At 31.0% G+C, this 20,703-nt stretch overlaps 2 protein-coding genes across 3 annotated transcripts in view; one reads left to right on the top strand and one right to left on the bottom strand.

Moving 5' to 3' along the window:
• LOC130449028 (zinc finger protein 408-like) overlaps nucleotides 1-20,703 on the bottom strand; it is a 135,324-nt gene that overhangs the window by 27,422 nt on the left and 87,199 nt on the right. The window lies entirely within an intron of this gene.
• Nucleotides 1-20,703, top strand: part of LOC130449027 (uncharacterized) — a 41,521-nt gene continuing 20,818 nt past the window's right edge. The window contains exon 1 of the mRNA XM_056786659.1: nucleotides 1-20,703. This exon is cut by the window's right edge and continues 12,977 nt beyond it. Coding sequence (XP_056642637.1) covers nucleotides 19,387-20,703 — 1,317 coding nt within the window. The 5' untranslated portion in view covers nucleotides 1-19,386.

Consider the following 20,703-nt stretch of genomic DNA (forward strand, 5'->3'; position numbering starts at 1 on the left):
ATTATGGGTATATTTCATAGATGTATAATAATCCAGTCGTTACAATTAAGTAGACTAATTCAATACATTTGCCAAGATTTTTTTTCTAAAACACAATTTACATTATCTTGCAGATAATTACTTATAAAATTAAAAAAAAAAATTAGCTCTGTTTCGGTTTCTAATACATGTTTTTTCAGTACTCGATAAATTATTATTCCTAGTTGAAATCTTAAGAGTAAAATACTAAAACTTAACTTCAACATCACTAACTCTTGGTAGTTGGCACTCAACAGTATATATATTTGAGAAAAAAGATTGAATCAAAGGGAGCTGGATTATTGAGGTTTGTTATATTTGTAATACAAACTATGAATATCTTGTTTAAGGCAAATTCATCTTACACTATTTTATATACGGAAAGCTCCACATTAATTAATCTTTTTATAAGTAAATTAGTCCAGTTCTATTGCTTTGAGTAAATGTTTAACAACGGTTCTATAAAAATTTTTCAAAAATTATGAGGAACTAACACGCCTCTTTCGAATATTTAATAGAATTTCTTTTTTTAAAAAAGTTTTATCAAATTGATTCGTTATGTTGATAATTTTTGATTAATTTTTAACAGTACGGAAACTGATATTTCAAGATGACCTTATTAACATATACAGAATACCAAAGATGAGTAGTACATCTGCGAATTTCTAATGAGACGTATAACTATGAGATCTCAAATTTATCTATTTTTCGACATGCGAATTTTGTAACTGATAAACATACTGACACTTTCGAATGTGAAAGTCTACGTATTCGAAAACATATTTATATTATTGTTGCATTCAAATGCATTAGTTTTCAGCCATCTTAAAACATATCACTTACTAGTATTTGAAGCATGTATACATAATTATTAATTTCTTTATGTTTCTAATGTTCTTGATTTTAGGTCTCTTCAAGTTTTTCTAATAATTTTTAAAATGTAGATAAAATTTAACGTTTCGACTTTTCTTTAAGTCTATCAAAATATGATATTAACACTCACAATTTATAAGCATATCAAAATCATTGAGTTTTAGTAAGCTCTCGCTTCACTTTTTGTGTACTATAAATGCCTTTAAGCACAGTAAATGGAAAAGCAGATATCCCCCAAAAAATTACTCTCAAATAAACATCAGAAAGCATTTCTAAACAGCTGCGGAAAAAAATTGTGACGAATCAAAATAAAAATGTTATTGGATCAGATAATCTATTTAAAAGTCATATTTTCCTAGAAATCCTTTTTTCAATTCACGAATACTGTACTGGTAAATTCTATAAAGTTATTTTACTTCTTAATAGTAAATTTTTACTTCTATATCAATTTTGTGGAAAGAAATTTGTATTATATACTTTTTTTCATATCCATTATGACAATATAAATAATACATACTTTTTCTTGACAGGAATTGATCATTTTAAAAACGAACTTGAAGGTATTATTAATAATCAATAGACTACAGTCACGCAAATTTTCAACATCATTTGTTATTCAACTTACAGAACTTCATTTTGTCGGTTCAGACCAAGTGTATTTTATGATTTCCAGAATTGTTATTTCTATTGGAAACAAAAATTCGATTGAGGCAGTTATCAACATAAGATTCACGGTGAATCGTAGTTAAGAGAAACACGAGTAGGTACCCATATGAGTGATATAATTCGAAAGCGGTTGATTTGTGGTTAGAGATTTGCCACACTCTGGCTGTTTGGTATCAGAGATAAAATGAATATCTGTCTTACCATTTTTATTTTTCAATCAGCAACAATGTTCTTTTGTATGAAAACAAAAATGACCTAACGGACGGATTTTAAGTGGCATACGTGTATTATATTGGTAGAGGCTAACAAAACCTAGGTGAATAATAAATATTTTGTGATTTTAATGATTTTTTATCTTAGATTATTTTGATAGTGGTAGCACTTGGCCTCTTCAAAGTAAGCGGTAGACATACTCCCTCATTACTTATTGAAAACTTCATTATATAACCTAAAATGCAATGTAGATCTTTGAATTGATGATAGAAACTTTAGAAATAACATAGACAAGCAAGCATAGTTAATAAATATTTATGAGAATACAGTCTACGTTGATGCAAAAAATAGTAAATCGGAGGATGTAAAGTGCAAAAGAAATGAGTTCTTTTAGCCGAAATAACATCATATTTAATGAACATTCGGATAAAGAAAGTAGTAAGATTAGTAACATTAGAAACAGTTTGGCAAGTCAAATAAGATGTATTATCAAAAAGTATGATTAATAGATTTCTATAACAGTAATCACCAATACTGTGTTTGTATTGAAACATGAATGTTGAACAACGCATCAAAATTAAGTTATTGTGATAATTTCCACACCATGCCGGGGTAGGTCGGGCGGCCTAAGCCGCGTTGATGTAGACGGCCTGGGCGGCTTTGCCAGGTTAGAAAATACCGGCCCGGGCCGTGCCGATCCCAACCCGCATAAAGTAGGTACAGATCAAAGGAAGCCAAGCCGATCCGAACAAAAATATAGAGTGGGGACGTGTCGAGCGACCCCGAGCGGCTTTAGTTACAATTAAACTATAATGTAGGTAGAAATAACCCGGTCGGCTTCGTTTTCCCGTACCCGCTCGGCTTAGCCCACCAGAGTCAACCTGCCCGGCCTACCGTGGCATAGTGTGGACCCTGCTTTAGAATAAACTTTAAGCTTGTCCGCTATTTTGTGCATAAAAAACTTTCATGTAGGTAAGTGATTATATATTATATTCTTTATTCGTTTTCTCAGTACTACCTTCACCTTGAGTTTTTCGTGTTTCACCAAGCACAATTTTGAAGTTTAGCCATTTATTAATCCTACTATGTATTAATATTCACAAATCGCGGTATCAACTTTAACTAATTCACAGCAGTTATAGCTAAATCTCTCAAAGCAAATTTGATTTAATTCTCAATTAAGTGTCACTGATTCTTTTAGTTGGAGTTGACCCTTCCTAACAACTCACATCTCTTGTGACATAAATTCATCTACCACAAGCAAGCTACACATACTAGATGTGATTTTATACCCTTCCAAAAGTTTCTCCTCTAGAAGGTAGAAGCCTTGACAAATAGGCTGCTATTTAAATATTTTTTATTGATCAAATGATGATATTGAATACTAATAATTGGAAAGATATTTTTTTATAAAAACACTACATAATTCATTAACTTGATCAAAGTATTGAGAAATAGCAACTGCATAATAAAGTATGAAAAAGTTTCAAACAGGCGAAATGTCGTCTAGTGTTAATTAGGTTTATATAACCAGCAAAAAGTGTAGCAAATGTGGTAAATATTAGGTATAAGGTGAAACTATCATAACAATTCAATAACAAAACACAAAAGCTGCATTCGGTATTTAACGAAGGGAAAACAGGTATTCAGAAAAATATAGTGACAAATTAGAAGGGAAGACGAGAAGAGTAAAGCAAAGAGTGACACTAGAATATAATCGAAGAATGGAAAATATTATATGGAAATATAGTTAAAACAATAGATTGTAATAAATCGATGCATGCAAGAAAATCGACTAGATTACATTCAATAGAACCTAGGGACAACAATAGTGAGCGAAGCAAAAATTACGAAAGTCCTAAATGGCACAAGCAATAATACACCCGCTGGAAATAAAAAAATGGAATCGTTGCAATATAGAAGGGAAAGTATTGCATCCTTTATCTAGGTACTTTTAAACAAAATCCAATGAGGAGAAGTAATTGCAAATAAATGAAACTTTGCCTTACATATCCTTCACATGTAAAAAAGTAAATAAGAAATAAACCAACAATTATTATAGAGGTACTATATATAGGATACGGTACTATATCCTCAATCGCAAGGTTCTTCACCACAATATAAAAGACGAAATAGAACAACCTGTGGATGATTTGAGTGAATAACAGTAAGAAACATTACAGAAAACTTGTAGTGAGACATCGAAATACATATAACATTTATATGTTATGGAAAGCTATGGGAATAACGAACGGTCTAGAGAAATGGGTTAATATAACGAAAAAAGTTATTTAAAGATACAAATGCACAAATTAGGAAATAAATTAATGGAATCGATAGTTATAACAAAATGAGTAAAACCAAGATGTGGCACATCGTCCACACTTTGCAATTTTTGTATGGATCATGCCTCACAAAGATGGTACCGGAAACGTGGAATTATGGGTATACCCGTACAAGGTAATTTAGTTCATTCACTACTATTGTTAGATGATAACGTTATTTTTGCGCAGGAAGAAGAAGACATGGTTTATATGATAAGGCAGTTGGAAGAAATATACGAATTGTGGTGACGTGAAATAAATATGAGTAAAACTATGGTACTTGTGTGGAAATGCTATGGAAACAAAAATAGTACGAAGAAAATCAGCTACACAAGCACTTCATAAACTGCCACTAAGTTAAAATCTCACCCAAGAAATTAAAAATGTCTATCTAAGAATAGTACGGAATATTCTTACTTTATATGAGGTAAAAGAATGTCCAATTAGAGCAATAGGAAACAGAATAAAAATTGTGGGAATGTCTTTTACGAGAGCAGAGAAATAAAGCAACGAATAGGGATAGAATGCACAATAATACGGAAACCAGATAACAGAGCATTACACGTCCAAAGAATGCCAGAGCACAGGTGGTCAAAACGTTTACTGGAATGGCATCCTCTGAGAAGAACACGTAGAGGTCGACTAACTCTAGAAAGGAAAACATAAACTGAACGTGCGATGGTTGTTGCACACCTGAGAGTAGGGACTGTAATGTGAGAGAAGACAAGATCGGTGAACTCGTGAGGGAAAATTCCGGAAAAAAAAATTCAATAGCGACATATCCACAGGAAACTAGATTATAATCAACTTTCCTGTATACATAAATTAGGTTTTAAGGATATAAAATCACATCTAGTATCTATAGTTTGCGATTGGCAGAGATAATTTCTGGTCACCTTGTATATTGTCAGCTTATATACTATACGAAACAGGAAGAGGAGGATAAAATAATCAATCAATTCATAATAATTGAGAAGATATTTTGAATAGAAGATTATGTTGCATGAGTATCTCAATTCACAGTACAAAACAAAGACATGTCAATGGTACTTTTAAAATGTCTACTACCCAGCAACTCCATCTATTTCTCGGATTAATGTGGTTTTTATTCTCATGTTAATCAAATTAATTATAGCATAAACTATTCTATTTCATAAAGCTATAATTTTTTAAAATAGCTATAATTACATCAAATTTATTATTTTTCATATACAAAGATTCGACAAGAAATTCAATTAAATATTCTCTAGAAGCTTCCAGTTTTTTTTACATATTCGGTTTATTGTAAAAAATTCTATTATTATGGAAGTGAGTGACCCTGAGCTACCAGATAGTATTAAAAAACTAATTGTACAGGGTATTCAAAGTGTAACGGATTCACAAGCGATATACATTATAAATAAATAATTATTTCTTTTGAAGACCCTGTTATTATTTAGTGTAAGCTGTAGATACGTATTCTAACGGGTTCTTTGTGGAAATATTACAGGGATTGAGTTATAAGCTACTGTTTCCTTGTTAAAATATTTTGCATATGGAAGAATCTCATTATTAATGTAATCTTATATTACTATAACGAGATCGCACATTTTGAATATAATCTCGATAAATTTTTTCATAAGCAACATCAAACACATAGTATATTTTGCCTTTCACACTATAAGTAAAATCTAAAATTCTGTTATTGCAATGTCTTTAAAAAAATTTATTACTGATATGAGTGTTTGGAATGATGTCTTTATAAACGTGACAAATCACCGTAGAGGACGCTCAAGGTTCTACACTGGGGCCAGATCTATGGAACGGTCTATATGATAGTTTGCTTTTGGCGCGCTACTCGTTGCTTACGCCGATAATGTGATAGTTGCGATTACCGTACAATCTGCAAAACGACCGCAGTTAAAATTGAACCAGAAAATGAGACGGGTATGGGGTTAGGTTAGGTTAGGCTAGGATGACAAACCACAGACTTCTACTCATTAAGGAAAAAACTTAACTGATAATTCTCACAAGGAAACGAATAGAGACAAGACTGCCAACTGAGATCGGGAAAGAAGAAATCGAGTCCAGATGAGAAGTAGATACAGTAGATCCGAAGATTTCTTCCTAGAAAAACGCTCCTAGACAGGGAACGTAGCGACGACATAAGGCAAAAATTCAGAGTGGAAAATATTAACGAATGGGTACTGAGCAGAAAGTGCGAATGGGACGAACACATAAGTAGAATGAGCGAGGAAAGAATAGTAAGAATAGCACGAGACAAGTTACCACTGAGGAGAAGAAGTATGGGAAGGCCACGAAAAAGATGGAGTGATAATCTTACGATTACGAACAAATTAAATGTTTTTCGAAGAAGATACTCAGTATATTTCTCCATTTTTTTAATATCCTTTTTCTCTTACTCTTGATTATATATGTAGACATCGATCTGTCTCTCTTTTTTCGAAAAAATATAGTGTACAATTTCCAAATAAAAATACAGTAACTATTTAAAATTAATTCAAAATCTATATATTCCGACAATATTCTAACATTTTTTCTAGAAATACCATACAAAAATAACCAATTAAAATAATATGTAAAATTTATTTTTACTTGGGGTCGTACGATCTGGTTGCTACGTCGTATATTCTATCATTGCAGCTTTCTTGCTTTTAAGACTGCTCGACATGGTACAAAACTTGCATGTAATTTCTTGCAAGATCAAAATATTGCAGTTTTACGCAAGTCTCTCGTCATTCAAAATTCCATAAGAAGAAGTAAACAATTTCCCTGTTAGCGTTTCAAAAATGAAAATAACAGGAGAAAGTGGTCAGCTACTGCCTTGCCTGATGAGCAGAAAGAGAGCCCAGACGTTGGTGGACAAAGCCCTGGCTAGATAGAACAAGGGGAAACATGAGTTTATCTATAGAATTAGAAGAGAAAAAATACAAAATTATCTTTGTATCACAAAATGAGACCAAACCGATAATTTCGCAAGTGCGAGATCTTGCATGGAACAATCAGCTGAACTCCAACTGCGCATGCTTTTGATCAAGAAACATTGCGTGTTGCACTGTATGCACGTTGTCTTTCATCAACTCAAGCGGCCTTTATTCCTCCTTCAATAAAGTGAAAATATTTTCAGCTTGTTTATAATACATGTTTGATAAATACTTTCATCGAATGTTAAACGTTTATCATACAGAAATGCAATTTGTTGATTTATCATTTTTTAGCACTCTACCACTGAGTACTAAACGAACTAGGTGGTTTTTAAAATTTGAAACACTATAGACAAAAATATACAAGGTATCTTAATCGAAATAATGTAGTTACATTTAACATATTGTCCATCCTGTATATACTTCATACAGATTTGGTATGTAGCTCAGTTACAAAAGTATTTGAAGGGTCAAATTTTACAGAAAAGATAGTAGCAGAATAAGAAATGCTACTTAGGCTGATTACTTTGCTCCTCCTCTAACTTATTTATGAATCAAAACAATTATTTATCAATGCTTCACATTGCCACATTATGTATAGACTCACGCTAGAAACTGACAAACCTGCTGAAGCGTGCTTACATTGGAAACATGAATTCTAGAGAGTCACATCTCTATATCTATACTAGATATTAGTTAAAAGAGTTATTATGACATAGGATAAACGGAAAAACACAAGTAAATTCGAGAACACATTTGCAGCAGTCTTTTAAAGCAGTATAAACCATTTTCTGTTTATATTAGTAACAGTGGATGAGTCCTATTTCCTCACGATGATGTGGAGACCAAAATTTAGAGTAAAAAGTGGAAACATCGTGTTTCAGCACTGTCTAGAAAAATTTAGATAAAACCTTCAGAAGGGAAGATAATACACACCGTATTTTGGGATGTTTAATTTTAGTATATTACATCTGTTAATTTACAAAATAATATGGGGCGATACATTAAAACGATGAAGGAAATTGTGTGATGGTTTCCTCTTTCATCAAGATTACGCATCTAGTCACAGATCTGCAATAATTCAGGCTAGTTTCGAATTAGTCGACCATCCGCCATTTTCTGGCATGTGGCACCATTAATTACTAGCTGTTTCCAAAACGTATCCCTTGCGTAGTAAACAATAATGAAATTATATGGTAAATTGCAGAGGTTTGTAAAAATATTATGCTAAATTATCGATGTGAACAATGTGTTAACCTCAATGGAAAAATTAAAATTTCCATAATATTTAATTGTAGGAATGAGTAATTGTATGACCAATGTATTGGTCCTCATAAGTAACTATTTGGGGGTGAATTACTTGAAGAATTAAATAGACAAAGTAAGATCTGAAAGAAGGCGAAATAAAAAACTATTCTATAGCTAATCTTATTATACGAAACGGGGGATTGGACCTTTAAGGTGAACTTACTAAGGCGCTTAGTGAGTTTCGGAATGTGGATCTTTCGGAGGATGCTGAGAATTTCCTGGGTCGCTCATCTCAGTAACAAAGATGTAATGCAAAGAATAGGCAGCGACAGGGAACGTATAGAATTAATAAAAACTCGAATAACCTCGTACCTGGGATACATAAAAAGAAATGAGAAATACAGACTTTTGCAATGTCTGATCTAAGGGAAAATCAAGGGAAAACGTAGTCCTGGCAGACGACAGGCTTCATGGATGAAGAATATTCGCGAGTGGACCGGATTAGACGCTCAGACGCTGATAAGAAGGGCCAGAGACAGAAATGACTTTGCTGGGATTAGAAGAGGGCACCCAAAGAAGAAGAATATTATCAGTTCATCATAGGCAAAATTGATATCAATACATATATCACGAAATGCAGCATCTGATATATCAAAATGAAAGTTAGTACTACGTGAACTGACACAAAATCCACGACAGATACAAGAGTTAGTATGTTATATGCACCGCAATATAAACTAGAAAAGCAACACTGAAGGTGGAGATATAAAAAATTTATGAAAAGTTCGGGAAAGAAATCTGAACTGTCGTAAAGACGTAACATGTTTTCAATACAAACCAAAACATACTGCGCAGTCGATAGGTAAACATTCAACACTCTATCTCTTCAGAGCTACTATTACGGACATGAAATATCTATTTTTCGAATGGAAATAAATGATTAGGAAACATAATTCCGCATTGTTTTTTCAAAGAGTGAATCTATTCAAGTTAATAGGCCATAGAGCACTGAAAATTTCAAATAAAAAAAGTTTTTTTTGAGAACTATATGCCGAATATTTTAACAAGTTACAGAAGTTGTGTTAAGGATCACATTATTGACTACCCATTATACAATAAATTCAGGTATATGTCTACAGATTCTCTTACAATTTCTATAAATCATTCATTCTTCATTATAAAGTTTTCTAAAAGCTCAGTAGAACTTAAACAGGTTTTTCCATCAATATTTACGTTCATATTGAAATAAAACTAAAAACTCAAACGTAAACTTAGATTAAAAAACCTGCACAGTTACCTGCAATTAAACTTAAGTTAAATAGTTACGTGTCTACTAATACATACAAGTATGTTTTCATCACAGTCTATCGCAGAATTACATCTGCCATTTCCTATTTCTTTTTGCGTGCATTTCATCACAGTCAATACAGAAAAAATGGTTTGTTTGTTTGATAATGCGAAAATGACAAATAAAGTAAAAGAAAGAAAATAAAAGTTTAAATAATATAACAGAGATGTTAAATCAAATAGACTTGCTTCCTCATTGATGTAATTTCCTTGATATTTGACTAAAATCAATTGAATATGATTTTTAATGGTAAATTAATTATTTTTTCGAAGATTTGAGTGGATCTATTAGATAATAATAAAAATGAAATAAATAATTCGAAAATGGTGCTATCTAATTATTAAGAAAATAAGGACGGATTTTGGATTACATACATAATATTGCTTCTGCACCAAAAAAAGAGATTAAACAACGTAATCAAGAATGTCTCAGTTACCATAACTTCAGTGTGAGTTTGTATGTTTTCATGTATAAGAGTTGCATCAAGTAACTATAACCACGATCTCAAGGAATCTGTTTGAATCCTATATTTATCAATAAGACCTGAATATCAAGACAAAAGCGCTTACATATCTTCCATCAAATAAAAATCCATCTATTATATGTTTGATGTATATGCAGTTGGAAATCTCAAATTTTTTAATTATAAATACAGTTTCCTTTTAAAGCTATGATGAATTATAAACACTCAGAAGTTTCTAAAAACGAAAATAACAATTATTATTTAATAGGTCAAAGTTTTTTAAATGATATCTTTAAAAATTTAAAAGTGAGTAGGATCAACAGGATTACAGCTATTACTTTATTACGAATTTTACCTTTTATTTATTGAATATTACTGAGTCGACTTCTGACTTCCAAAACAACACATAAATAATTGAAAATGTCTATTTTTATTATATCGAAATTGCTTATATTTTCCTTTTAGAATTGAATCAAGTAAATATTATTAAATAACAATAATTAATAATTGAATAATGACTGTCAACCTGTTAGTACGTATTGTATATTGTCTGAACTAAATCATTAATACAAAATGCATGCAGTATTAAAGAAAATTAAGTGACAAACAGAAAATATAATATTAATTTTGATAATTTTGTTATTACGTGAATCAACTATCTCTCGAAATAATTAATGTGTACAATAACAAATAAGCTTCAATAGAAATCGGCCCACTGTAAAATTTTGACTTTAAATATATTTTTTTTAAATTACCCATCAGATCAAAAAAATAATTATGCTGTTTGTAAAACAATTTAATATGCTTTAATGTGAGTATCAATTTATCACGATTATCGTTTATATGCGTAGCAACCGGTAAACAAATTGTGATTGTGATTGTAACGAAAATAACAAATTTGACAAATATTAAAATAATTGCGTTTACAGCAAAAATTTACATATTATTCTTTTTTCATAATCTCGATGGTGTTCAAGTGTGTTAGTCCAATGCATACTACACCTGTGAAAGTTTGTTTGATGGGGAATGGCCGGCCAGGTCAACGGACCTTATTTCACTACATTTCTTTTTGAAGAGTTAATTTAAATTGAAAATTGGAAACAAATATCCAGAAATTGAAAGATAGGATTGAATAAAGTTCAACTAAGATTAGCTCATTTTTCAGAAATGGGGTTTCTCAATTTGAGCACTTCATTTGACCCAGTTTTTGAATATCCAGGTATTACTTCTGTTTTTATATATCAAACAAAACATTTAAAACTGTCCTACTAATTTTTAAAGCTTTAAGGACATGACCTCAAAAATTAAGACATACTGGGAAGTAGTTTCACATTTTTCCGGTTTCAGAATATATTTAAATTTAACATAAAAAACGAGAGTTTCTTATTTTGAAAATATCGCTCTAGTTGTCCGCAATGAAAGCAAAACTGAATTTACACTATGACGTGTATTAATATTTTTGCCTTAACGTTCCCTCCTAACAAGAGAAATTTGAAATTTTCAATTGCTATTTCAAAAAATTCATCCGCAGAAAACAAATCTATTGCAGAACAGGGAGACTATATTGGATAACTCAATCTATGTCGATCAATCGAAAGAAAAACTAATTAAACAACCGTATAATGTAAGAAAAGAACCTCATTTCTCAGTTAGCTGAAACAATTTTCATCAATGATTTTTTTTTTAAATTTATTAATCACTATATCTGATTATGATTGAAGATTTCTATAGATTGTTATTAACCATTGTTATGTAATATAACCCGAATCAGTTAATAATAAACTTTGACACTCATTATTGTGACTACAGATAATCTGCCCAAATTGTCTACAAAACATTACTGAAATTACGAATATTAAAGAACAATATTGTTTCGAACAGATAAAATCGACATCCAGGACATTAGGACAAGTTATGACCGAAATATTAAATATTTAGGTCGTTCGAAAAGAGGAAATTTGGCTAACGATGCGTGATACCGTCAAAACAATTGATATGAAAAACAAGAGCAATAAATTCTTCAATCCATTGCACAGTGTTAATAGCAATGGACAAAAATTGAAAAATCAGGTTTTTAAAAAGTTAATATATAGGCGATTCCTCTATTATTACAAAGTTTAATGTTGAGAAAAGACGTACGTCATTTCAATAAATGGAGTTCGTAACTTGAGGATTAGTCTAATTTTAGCAGTGTTAAAATGCAAGTCAAATATTTAATCACCTCATCCTATCTATTTAGTTTTCTTCCTGTAAAATTGAGATTTGTACTGACAGTTTACTATCCTCTAACTATAAATATTAATAATGAAATCATAAAAATGTTAAGTGATATTTTATTATTTATACATTTTTGCGAAAGTAAAATTCTTGAATGTTTTGAATTTTTTCACTTAGACAACAAAAAACACCTCTGGGATTCTGATTGTAGCTAATCAGAATTTGAAATAGTATAACCCAATTTACGTACTGCTAGGTGCTCATCTAACTGCTTTAACTTTTTCAGAAAACATCCGGACTCAATAAATATTTTACTCATTTGCTCTGATTCACTACTATCCATTAAAACGAGGACAATTTCTTGAAAAAAAGCGGATAGAGCTGATGGCGAAGTCAGAAAAATATATATTGCCAGTTAATTAAGAAGAAGACGACCCTGGCGAAACAGCAATAAACTCCTCAAAGATTTTATCTTATGTGAATGCTAGCACAGATGATAAATCTGATTAATATCTAAGTAATGTAAGTGTAAATAAGATAATTCTATTAGTGGACGTTGCCTAAACATGACGATCATTGTTAATCAATACTGTAAAAAACTCTTTCGCCATCACCGATTTCTATCGGGAAAAGATTTTACTTTATACAACTGCAAGAAATGAACGTTACAATATTTATTCGATACATTTCAATTTTTGAATGGTGTTGCAGGTAAGTCAAAAGAAAGTATGTACAATTTATCATAATTATTATATCACAATTAAGAGAAAAAATTGAGAAAATATAAGGTGCAAATTATAATTGCCACTGCCGACGATCAATCTGAATTATAAGAGGTTTTAAAATGTATAAAACTTTAATTACTTAAGAAAGACGATGATTTTTAATCGATATTAAAAACTTTTTTTTGGAATTTTTTATTTCAATTTTGGTGCTTCTAAACCACTCAAATAAGGAGATTTTACCATATAAAAATTTGTATATAGTTCATGTTACAAAGTATGTTTCAAAAATCTGATGAGTACAAATTGGGGTGAAACTAATCATGATTATATCATTCGTGTGGAAAATTGGGAGAGAAGATATTTGGTTTCTTCTTTTTAGATAAATATTCGGACAGATAGAGAAAAAATGTAACATTAAATCATGTAGTAATGAAACTATAAACTTATATAATTCCAACAATGGATAATTGCAAATCTAGACAGTGTTGTTCTACAATCCTGAAACAAAACATTAAGGTTAATGCACAGGGAAAATGTTTTTTCTACGTCCGTTATAATATTCACATTTTTTTCATTCATTCGCATTCATAAAGAATGTAATTTCAAAATCGGTCAAGAAGCGTGAAAAAAAGTACCGTGGCAGGTTATTTTTTCATGCTTTTGCGTTAAAAAAGTGTCGTAACGTCTTATTTTTTAACACAAATATAAAATTGTTTTATCAAAATAGTGGGCTGTGAACACTTTCTTTCTCATGTCAATTCGTTTGTCCGATAAACTGTTACACTTTTATTACTTGATATTCGTTTCAAGAAAATCCGTTTTGTGTCTAATTAGAAGGAGTGTAGTATTAGTATTAGTGATGGAGAGTGATAGCGAAGAAAGTTTAAACTGCACATCAGAAGACAATAGATTGAACTTGGTAAACATTTATAAAAAATGTAAAAACCAACGACGCACAAATTTCAAAACAGATCATTCATTTCTGCATTATAGAAATGGAAAATGCAAAACCCAAGTTGTAGTTATCAAAACCTTTTCAAAAATTCCCTCGCTTATCGCAACATATTTGAATTTATCTAATCCAAAAAACTACACTGGGCATACATTCCCACGCTCTTCGGCGTCTCTATTAGTAGATTCCAGTGGTGATATCATTCAACTGAAGAATCACAGTGGATGGAAATCCAACACAGTTGCGGAGGGTTACGTAAACCACTCAATAAAAAACCAAATGGATTCAGCAGTGAAAATTTTGACAACTAGTTCGACTTCAAGCAACATTGTAAATGTTCACGATCCTACCAACAATCCAATAAGTACTAATACAACTATAGACGATGTTTTTTCTTTGAACTCGTTAAATGCTGCCAATTCAAGTACCAATAGTAATGTAACTTCTTCATTTCAAATTAATAATGCTCACAGTTCTACTTTTAATATTACTATTACAAAATAATAATTGGTAAGTTTTGTCGAATTTTTTAAGTCTACGGACGCAGTAAAATTTTTGTATGAAACTCGTGAGTAAAGTAACTTTTTTTCACTTGTAGGAATTGCCGCCAAACCGTCCTACTCGTAAAAAAAGTACTGCTTTACTCACTTGTTGCATAAATAACAATGTTCAAATGATTACAAGCTAACAAATTTGTTTTGTATATTTTTTCTTACAGAAGTTTCTCTAATCCATGATATGATGGAAAAGATTTTTATTTGATTTTGTCTCATCGTATCCATGACTTTCATTTTGGTTTGATTAGAATCGAAATTCATTTATGACAAAAGCTCTTGAGTAAATATGAAATATATAAAATTTTAGTAGTAAATCAATAAAAAAAATAAAACAAAATAAAAATAAAATAGTTATAAAACGTTTATTTCCAACTTATTTCTGAATCTTAACAAAGAAATCACTTTTTCTGGAAACCATCCCTGTTTCACGATGTAATTCTTCAGTCCTTTCTCTCAATCTTAAAATTTGTCAGTTCACACTATTAAAGAAAATACCACTAACCCAGAAAATGCGAAAAAAATAACCGCGTGTCGTATTATTAAATTCTCAAACTATGAATGAAATAGTTAAGTACAAATGGAATTAAATATATGCCTGTTTGAGGATTGATGGACAAGGAGATAGTATAATATATATAATGCGACTATATAAACACTTCCACAAATTTCACAATAGATACATTAGAAAATCACAAAATTCTACTCAATTTGAATTTCATTATAGTTTTCTAGACTATATTTATTTTAAAACCAGTAACAATCTGAGTATGGATAAATTATTTTGTACAGTGTGTGTGTCGCGCTTAAGATGAAGACACCACATTTTCAAGAATTGAAATCTTAGTTTTTTCACAGTAATACTAAGCTGAAATTAAAAATTTATAGCTGGTCCACTATAACTTCACAAATAAGTCGATTCTCGATATTTGCCACAAAAAAAAATATTTTGACACAATTTTTAATGTCACTTATATGAATTCGTTTGCGCTTTAATTAGTAAATTGGATGTTTCCTCATTAGAATGCCATTGAATGTAAGGGAAGAAGAAAATTTCTGTAGATTTCGTCCAAGGTGTTGTCTTTACCCATTGCCAAATGAAATGAAATCGAATAATTTGTCTCTTTTCTTTGATATTTGATTACGGTATGCAATTCGTAATTTATGATTCAATATTATTCAATATAATTTTCATTTGGTTGTTCAATTACACTGTATGACACGCGTTTCGATAACCAAGTTATCTGACTGACTTAGACAATTTACCTTCAGTCTATGAAGATGATAACTTGGTTATCGAAACGCGCGTCATACAGTGTAAGTGTAAGTGACAAACCTTCTGATTTTCCGATGCCGAGATTCGTGTCAGAATAAGACAAGTATGATAAGAAATTAATATACAGGGTGTTTAAAAAAATTGAAAATACTTAGGGTTTGCTCAGTAAAAAATTTTCGTTACGCCATCCGTATTCAAAATAAACGGCGTTATATACATTTTTTACGATTTTGCCGCAACTACTGGCAACATTGTATTGAAATTTCATACGAATATATTTTTACGTCTGACTCATAGTTAGTACACGATTCGTACTAAGTAGTATTGAATTTTATAATAGTATTCAAGTTTACACCAAAAAGGTACTCTTGATAAAACTGGATACTGTATATTATATATACTAATATAAATACTAACAGGAAAATCATGGTCCAAGCATGTTTTTTTTTTATTTTGGCTATATTAATGCATAGTTCTATTTATCAAAACACATAATCTATAACCTGTTATTTAAGGAGACAAGCTGAATCAATATTTAGAATCATAATCATTTCATAAATTCGGTCTAAAAGCCACTAAAAACAGTCCTCTGTTATGTCCTAATTCTGGATCGAGTATGATTCGGTTCGGTTTTTATTAGTTGTATTTAAAAATGTGAAATATATGCTTTGTATATTTTTTTTTAAATTTTTGATGACATTATTGAATTATAAATCTCACAATTCTTATTATATTATATTAACAAAAATCCTTAAAAATAATCCCATGTAAAGAACAATATTTTTTTTGATAACTCTTCAATAACTTCAAAGCAATTATTAGACTTGATTTGTAAATTCGTAGTAGTCGGTAGCAATTTCAAATTTTTAGTTAATTCCAGTAAGAAATGAGACCCTCTGTAAAAGGTCAAAGTTGAAACCGTCCATAATAACGAAAATATAAAGTTATCTTCATCTTAAATGGAACACACTGTATATAATAAATCGGGATATATTTAATTGATGATAAGTTGCATATTTTTAGATATTTTGAAGTGATCAATGATAAATTAGAGAGAAAACCTAAAACCGAAAACGTTAAAACACAGAAATCAGATTGGAAATTCAGATTCAGATATATAAAAACCATATACATTAGTCAACAAAATTATTTATAGTGAACAGTTATAACGCAAAGATTCATATGATAAACGTGAAATAAAAATTATTGACCTCTTTTTGCATAGCACTGTTTGTTCAGCTGTGACATTAGAATTACCGTTTAAAGTAGAAAATTTGAAAATAACAAACAATCAAATGATCGGTTTCGTTAGTGAAAGAACCAAAACCAAAAATATTACGGTAGACAGAATAGACCGGGATCCCTCGCCCTTTTTCGTAAGTGATTACTAACAAGCTAATTTTTCGTCAGTAGCTTCATTTTGACGAGACGCCCAACATTAGCTAGTACAAAAATTTCGTAAGTGGTAGCTAACAGGGGTAATGAGAACATAATTTGTTGATTTAGTGGTTATCAAAAATTCATTACTAACTGGTTTTTTAATTTATAATTCTTATAATAATAATCTAAAGTAGCCGAAAAAATATTTGTCCTACAAAATGCTAGGTTTGATCAACGAGGTCCCATTTTTGCAACATGTACTATTTACGAGGTCATGAAAAATTATTACTAACCAGCTGATTTTTTTTTTGTTGGTTAGTTAATAATTATATAATTTAACGCCCACATTGTCCTACAAATTGCATGGTATATTTTGCTGATCCTCCAATGGAATTTGAAATTCATAACAATAAAAATCTATTCATTCTGTACATTTTTCTATTGGAGTTTAGTTATATTAGTACGCATGCGCGCGATGCTGCGTACTGTGTTTAGTTACTCCATGCTGAAGCCGACTATAACCGTGCTGTTCTTTTCTGTTGACCACGTGTTGGACGCTCTGAAATAACTTACATTTTTTTTTTAATTGCTCAGCAAAAATGGAGTGTTTTTTATGCAGTGTATTGTGTGATAACCCTCGCTTTAGAGAGAAACGCGAAGAGATCAAGAAATTTTCTCAAGAAATTTTGCTTTCTTGTCGAACTTTTTTGTCTGCTCGAAAGCATCATAAACATAAATATAGTAATGTCGTATTACCGGAAAATTGGAATGACGACATAATCGGGTATCATTCCTCTTGTTATAAGGAATTCAGAGTGAAATCTCAATATTTGTGTTATCAACGGTAAGTCGATTGAATATTTTTTAATTTTATTTTCAAAATAAGGTAAAGCACGCAGCCGTTGCTCAGGAATTTGTATATCTATATATATGATATTTAACAAATCAATGAGGTGAAATTTCGAAAAAAAAGTTTTCAAACTCACAGACTTTTTTTAAAGGAAGCTAAATTGTTGAAATTTTTTTATTTTTGTAGTTCTCTCTGAATAACTCCGAAACCGTGAATGATAAAAATTTTGTATGGTAACATATGAAAACTAAACAGTTGGGACTAAAATAATTTTTTTTTTTTGTTTATTGAACGACGATCTCCTTCCGAGTTACAATCTGTTGAAAATTATCCAAACATTTATGACCTTTTTTTCAATCCCGTAATTTTTGTGTCTAATGTATATACTTAATTTGAATTATTCTTTTATTTATTTGTTTTATACAGAACTGAGCCAGCTGTAACATCGTCTGCAGCTGAATGTACTGAAGTTACAGACGCTTCGACTTCTTTAACGTCTGCTCCAATCGTAGAACCACACTTAATGCCATGCTCCTCTCGGTTAGTTCGTTGAATATTCTTTTTTTACGTTATTGTTCATTCTTATAATATATATATAATATAATTTCAAGTCGCCACCCTGACAAAGCTCCAAAAAAAATGTTTTCGGTTATTGATTTTTTCGTTACTAATATAATAGCTTCACATGTTATTATTTACAGAGATATCGAACAGAATGAAGAAACAGAAAACATTGCACATTCGCTGGATACTGTTGAAGAGAGCTATGCACATGATGAGATAGATGTTGAGAGTTTTGAAAATGATGGATCAGCCAAATCATGCTTTTTTTGCATGAAAATTAACATCAAACGTAAAGGGCGGCAAATATACTGCCGTAATATTAAAAATAAAATACCTTTTCTACAAAAAATTAAAAGCTATGCTACAGAATTGAATGACATTGAGATGTTGCAAAAAATTGAAGAAAAGTTAATCCACCCTCTACCGATGATTGGTCTAAAAAGCGAGACAGCCATAAAATTGCTAAACAACGATTAATTCTATATATTGAAAAAGAAATTATTGCAAATCGTCGAGTGTTGTCACTAATTCACCTCCAAGATTGCTACACGGAATTTCTAAAAGAGACATATGAAAATACAGATTTAGAGGCTTCCATTTTCAGCACTCATGTTCTCAAGGACTTCATTCTGAAAACATTACAGAATAAAATTACAGTAATTAAAATTTCAAATAAGCAATTTTGTATATCCTCTGAAGTTGATATAGAAGCTATTGATGACGAAGAAATCCAAGACATCATATTTGAACAAGAAGCTCAAGATTTCGCTTTAAAATATCGCAAAAATATAATGAAAATAAAAAAAAAACCTTTAACAGATTTCATAGATAGTGAAGTCTTGAATAAAGGAGAGTGCGATATTCCCAAGTGGTTAAATATTTTTTGGACTACTGCCTTGAGCGGCGTTGGCAAAGAAAGCTGCGATCGAGTTAGAAGATTATCTTCATGTTATTCACAGGATTCTATCTACAGCATTACAAGAGGATACATCAAACCGAAAAAACATATTTTATTGGGTATGACTGTAAAGAGCCTTACTGGAAGCAAAAAAGTAGTAGAGATATTAAATAGGCAAGGCTACTGCATCACCTATCCCAGTATACTGGAATTAGAAACGTCTGCTGCATACTCTTGTACTTCTAATAATCAGTTATGTCCTACCAGCATTTTACGCACTTCTATATTGTCATGTGGAGTAGCGTGGGATAATTACGATAGATTTGTGGAAACAAGCTCTGGTAAAAATACCCTGCATGATACAGTGGGTATTCTTTATCAAAATATCCCAACAGAAGAAGAGTTGAACATCATCGAAAGGAACAATGCATCTACAGTGTTCGAACAGAATTTATCAATTAATGTTCGTGATTTCTCTGGTCGTAGAAAACGTTCATTTGAGGACGACTCATTTGAACATTTACAGCCTACGAAGCAACGTCGTCCAGAATTTTGGCATAGTAGTTCATCGTTACCCGAAGATATACAAAATTCAGATAAATTTCAACATAAATACTTTGCGTGGGTACTTTCCCATAAGTTACAAATTTCAGACACGCCAATGTGGATAGGATATAATGCCAAAATTTTTGAAGATACTAGTAAAATTCAAAAGGTGGAGTATCTCACGCAAATTAATGATTCACCCACGGATCCATCAGTTGTGAAAGAGACGATGCGAAGAAGTTTGCAAATCGCTTCGGAATGCCAGAAAAATTTCTTCAGTGTTACTTACGATTTAGCCATGGCTAAGATTGCTTTACGGATACAGAGTGCCGAGGACGAATTTCAAAAACTTTTCATTAATTTTGGATCTTTCCATATAATGTTATCATTCATGAAAGCAATCGGGAAATTTATAAGTGGATCTGGTTTAACAAATATTCTTATAGATAGCGAAATTTTAGCCAGTGGTTCTATCAATTCGTTTTTAAGTGGAAAACATTTTAATCGGTGTAGAAAGATTCATCCTCTACTCTCCCTTGCTTTGCAGATTTTGCATTTGGAGGGGTTTTTACAGCAACATGATGAGAACCTGGAAAATATCCAAGAGTATTTACAAATATTTAATAAAGAAAAAAATGAGGACCCACAAATAACCAATGAGAAT

Source organism: Diorhabda sublineata, chromosome 9 (genome assembly GCF_026230105.1).
Source record: "Diorhabda sublineata isolate icDioSubl1.1 chromosome 9, icDioSubl1.1, whole genome shotgun sequence".
Classification (NCBI taxonomy): Eukaryota; Metazoa; Arthropoda; class Insecta; order Coleoptera; family Chrysomelidae; genus Diorhabda; species Diorhabda sublineata.